Source organism: Gigantopelta aegis, chromosome 2 (assembly GCF_016097555.1).
Source record: "Gigantopelta aegis isolate Gae_Host chromosome 2, Gae_host_genome, whole genome shotgun sequence".
Lineage (NCBI taxonomy): Eukaryota > Metazoa > Mollusca > Gastropoda > Neomphalida > Peltospiridae > Gigantopelta > Gigantopelta aegis.
In genome coordinates, this window is record NC_054700.1 from 11,438,937 (window position 1) to 11,444,579 (window position 5,643).

At 37.2% G+C, this 5,643-nt stretch overlaps 1 protein-coding gene across 1 annotated transcript in view; it reads right to left on the reverse strand.

Annotated features, from left to right (window-relative positions):
- Positions 1-5,643, reverse strand: part of LOC121381168 (outer dense fiber protein 3-like) — a 12,684-nt gene continuing 7,041 nt past the window's right edge. Inside the window, exon 4 of the mRNA XM_041510345.1 lies at positions 1-1,473. Coding sequence (XP_041366279.1) covers positions 974-1,473 — 500 coding nt within the window. The 3' untranslated portion in view covers positions 1-973. The remainder of the gene's footprint in view (positions 1,474-5,643) is intronic.

The window sequence follows — 5,643 nt, forward strand, 5'->3', positions numbered from 1 at the left end:
TACATTTATGTAACCGTTTATTGTAAACCATATGGGTAATAAATTCTATTATTGACTGATGAAAACCATACGTACATTGTGAAATACAAGTTAGTTTTATTCTACTAATATCTACAGTATATATTTATAACTATAATATTATACCTATGTTGTCTGAATATAGTTTTATAGAAGCATTCACAAAATTATAAATATATCACACCGACTTACAGGTATAATGAAATAAAAGTATAGTGAACAAAGTTGTATTAAATATAAAATTTAAACTTAAAATGGTATAGAGTAAAAAAATACCCATTTTCTGTAAATTGATATTAATGAAGAAACTATTTTAACATTTTGTTTTATTTTATGATAATTACAGTTGTAATATAGTTTGGATTTCAGTTGATATGAGTTGATTGGATAGGATACTAAATGTGTTATAACTGTTAGCGTCACATACATTAACGAAGCTAGTAGGGGGTTACAAGTGCCTCTTAACAATGCCAGAAGTAACTACTGAACACTCCCCCAAAGTGGACAGACTAAGCTACAGCTAAAAGCTGATGCGGAATGGCAGGTGTGTGGCACAAATAGCCACAAGAGACAAGCACCTGTCGCGGTTAGATTGACAAGGACAAGGATGTGGAGATGGACAGCAAACGAAGTTGAAAAATAGGATCTGCCAGATCGAGAAGAAATGAGATGGAATTCAAAGGAGAGAAAGGAAAGTGGGAAGTGGGACATTTACTACTAAACTAGCAACCAACATTCTTTTTCTAATCGCATTTGAATTTCAAACTTCAAATTTTAAATGTTACCATAATCTTTTAAAGCCATACTAGCTATTCCTACTTTGAAAATAGCTCCATAAATATTACTGTTCGATTTAAAGGGAGTTTTGTTTTCCCACCGTAAAACCAAGTTTTACAAATTTAGAAATTATCGCATTTTTGCGACGAAACGTTTTTCTTCTCTTTTGCCAGGTCAGCTACTTCTGACAGGAATAGACCGGATCTAGATCTACGAACATCGTGGTCTCGTACTCGGAGTGTCTGACTCCCATGGGGAACGCCGGCGCTCGCGGCATGTTCACAGTGACGTCCTCGCGACGATGCGCCGCCGGTCCCGGTTTCGTCATCTCGTCTCCCGGCAACTTGGTAAGCTGGCGCAGTGAGTAGATGGGCTGCCGGTCGCGGTACACGTTGGTGCTGGTGGCGTCGTACATGCTCGGTCCCGGAGACTTGCCCAGGTCCTCGGAGAAGCTGCCTATCGTCAGGTTCTTCCTCATGGTGTAGGCGGGTTCCGCCTTCGTGTAGGCGGTGTTCGGGCCCATCACCCGGGGCGCGTCGTACTTGTTGGGGGCCGGGTTCGGGTCGGTCTGCCGGTAACGCGTGCGGGCCCGCATCGTGTACTTCGGGGCTTTTTTCTCTCCCGGCGGAAGACACTTGTCGGTGTTGTAGGCGTTCGGTGCAGGCGTGCGGAAAATACCTAAGGTGTGAAGGAAGACACACAGAATACGTTCTTAATGGCAACATTTACCTTTTTGGGTTTTTTACTGCCAGCCCCTTGTTTACAATTAGAACAACACATGCCATGGGTAAAACATGGGTTGTGTATATAAAAATAATAAAACAACATAATATAATACTTTAGGGTACTGGCTTCGAGCCATTTCTGATAGAACAAAGTTTTCGTTGAACGGGAGAATCATCTACAGGAATATTTGTTTCTATTATATTCAGTTTTGTCTTCCTAAGGTAAGCCTTAAGTGAGTTAATAACTCCTTAATACTCTAAAAAAGATGCATTTAATTTGTATAAATTATTAAATGCGGTTAAAGTTAAAAAGTTGCCGTATTCATCAACAAGATCACAGATTTGAGATACACTTTTCCCCAAGCCATTTCTTTTTTTAAAAAACATTTGCTGTTAATTTTTATATTGGAATTATAAAAAATTGGCTCTGATAAAAAGTCTTCAAAAGATGAAACATTAATTAATAACGAGAAGTCATGGAATGCAATGATACAGTCTTTCCAAAATAGATTTTTTTTTTTTTTTTTTTTTTTACACGTTTTAAGCACAATTAGTGGAAATCATTACCAAATAGAGATATGTTACTGAGTTGTGGAAAACATGCAAAAAGAATAGCTTTCCATTTTGGATCTTTGGTTTCCAATTTTCGTAGCTATGTAATTTTTAAAGCTTTAGCATAGTTAAATATATCTATCATTCCGAGACCTCCATCATTAACAGGTTTACACAAAGTTATTCTTTTTATCCTGTTTGGCTTTTGATTCCATACAAATTTAAATAATATCGTGTGCAATTTTTTCTGAAATGTTTTCGATGGATTTGGTAATGCTAGAAGTAGATAACTAAGCTTAGATATTAACAGAGATTTTATCATAGCTATTCTTCCAAGTGGTGTTAACAACCTTCTCATCCATGTATTTATAATTTATTTAATTTCAAATAGTTTAGAATTATAATTAAGTTTGGTCATTTCATTTAAATCGGTACTAAAAATAATTCCAAGTGCTTTAAATGAAGGAGGATTCCATTTTAGATTAAGATTTTGTAAATATGGTATTGGACTATTCCTAAGAGAGCCATTACAAATTACCTCTGATTTATCATAATTAATATTCAGTCCTAATAATTCGGAAAAGATATTCAAGGTATTTATTGCTTCTTCAAAAGACGTTCTACTGCCGTCAAGTATAAAATCAGTATCATCGGCATACTGTGAAATTAGGTATTCTTTATTGTTTATTGAGATGCCTTTAATTTTCTTATTTTTATGTACTGCAAGAATTTCTACACAGAGAAGAAATATATAAGGAGATAATGGATCACCTTGCCTACAGCCTCTCTATATATTAAATGATGAAGACATATTTCCATTAACTATAACATTTGATTTTATATTTTGGTAAAAGACAGAAATCCAGCGTTTAATATCTGTTCCAAATCCGAAAAGGTCAAGGGTTTTATGTATATATGACCATCAAATGGAGTCGAATGCTTTTTCGAAATCTACTCGTAGAAATATTCCTGGAATATTATGCGATTCAGTATAATACAAAATATCATACAATATCCTTATATTGTCACCAATATAACGACTCGGCATGAAACCAGTTTGGTCTTCATTAATAAGAAAATGAAGTACTTCTTTAATTCGTTCGGATATACACGCAGATGCTAATTTATAGACAACATTTAGAAGTGACATCGGTCGCCAGTTCCTAAGAAAACGTTTCGGTTTATCACCTTTGGGTATACAAGTTATTATTCCCAGTTTCTGAGTAACAGATAATTCACCATTAATAAAAGCATAATTAAGGGATCTGAGAACAAAATAGCCTTTGTCTTTCCAAAAATATTTGAAGAATTCTGCAGAAAAGCCGTCTGATCTTTGACTTTTGTTATTTTTTGTGCACTTCAATGCATTTACCTATATTATACATTAAATACATGGCCCCCCAATCAAACGTTAAAAAAAAAAAAAAAAAATATATATATATATATATATTAAATTTTATAAAATCATACCCCCCCCCCCCCCCCACACACACACACACACACACCTGTTAGTAACAACTCCGAACGCACCCGTGAACAGTCTTAACAGTGACAGCAGAAAGTTGGTCAACTTTTTGCTGGCAGTTTGTAATATTATATATATAATTGGCGGTCACTGTGACAATCGGTGTGACTGTAATGGTATCTTGCGGTTCAGTTTACCGTACCTTTGACGGGCCCTGATATGAGCCAACTATATTTCGTCTCCAGGGCATGGGATGGACAGCAGGATCACTAGCGGATCCAGAGGGGGTTACAGGGCCGCCGTGACCTACCCACCCTCCCCACTTCTCGTTTGAAGTGCCCTAATTTTTATTTATTTTTTATTTTTGTTGGTATTTAAAATCATCATCCACAATACACAAAACTAAACTGCCCTAGGTCTAAAAACGCGTCTTGGAGCATCTTCATTGCAAACTGTTCTGGCGCGGGACGTAGCCCGGTGCTAAGACATTCAAGATGCGCGGTTAATCTAGGATCGATCCCAATCGGGAGGCCCATTGGTCTGTTTCTCAGTCCTGTCAATGCACCACGACTGGTATAGCAAAAGCTGTGGTATGTGCTATCCCGTTTGTGGGATGGTGCATATAAACGATCCCTTGCTACTAATGGAAAAAATGTGATTTTTTTTTCTTTCTCAAAGACTATAATGTCAAAAATTACCAAATGTTTGAAACCCAATCTCTTATGATTAATAAATCGATGTGCTCTATGGTGGTATCATTAAACAAAGCAAACGTTTAACTTTTGAAGCCAGATCTTAATGTCACTAACATAATCGTCGTCAGTAAAGAAAGAAATGTTTTATTTAACGACGCACTCAACACATTTTATTTACGGTTATATGGCGTCAGACATATGGTTAAGGACCACACAGATTTTGAGAGGAAACCCGCTGTCGCCACTACATGGGCTACTCTTTCCAATAAGCAGCAAGGGATCTTTTATTTGCGCTTCCCATAGGCAGGATAGCACAAACCATGGCCTTTGTTGAACCAGTTATGGATCACTGGTCGGTGCAAGTGGTTTACACCTACCCATTGAGCCTTGCGGAGCACTCACTCAGGTTTTGGAGTCGGTATCTGGATTAAAAATCCCATGCTTCGACTGGGATCCGAACCCAGTACCTACCAGACTGTAGACCGATCGCCTAACCACGACACCACCGAGGCCGGTCTCCGTCAGTAGATCTGACATTTAGCCGCGATATTATTGTGAATGGGTTTTGGCTTATTTACACCAGCAGCATTATGTCAGCGGATAGATCGTCTGAAATATAAAATCTGAAAGGCCTTTAAAGGCATACTGTCACAGATTTAAGGACCTTATTTCTCTAAAAAATTAATAATAAATCAAAATTACATTAATTTATACAGACCAAATCTAGCTATTGCATCACTTTAACTACACCATGATGAAGTTAAATCCATGTCAACCCTCTCAGCAATGTTAGTTTTTGAATTATGGACCATTACCATAATTCAATTATTTTTACAAAATATCATTAATACGTGGAGTATGGTGGCTACGTAGATGGTTGAATAAAGTACATTTAGGGACAAATCAAACATATATATTTTTAAATAATACTTTGTTAGGCCATGCAATAGGTCAGTGATCTGTGACAATATGCCTTTAAGATATGGCCTTGTGCTTATAAAACTTTAACGTCTGAGACGTTATGGGTTTACAACGCTCGACCCATACATGAATGACTAACATGTAATTGAAATTTGGAGACTTTGCTCAAGTCTTGCTTTTGGACTTCAGGCCTGGTGCTTATAAAACTTTTAGAGTCTAGACTCGAGACTCTAACAGAGTATGAGACACTAATGTCAAGACAACTCCATACAAATTGTATACGTGTTAGTCCAGGTGTAGATGGAGCGGGTGTCACCTGAAAGGGGAATTTATGGGACTAGTGTTTTTGTGTAGCTGACACCTGCCTGTAGTATGATCTGCCTGTTGATCGCACCAACTCTGGGGCAAAATACTAGTTTGACCCCTTTCTTTGATGTTACCCGGCCTATTTTACGACTTTTGTTTTCGCTATCGATGTGAAGGTTTATAG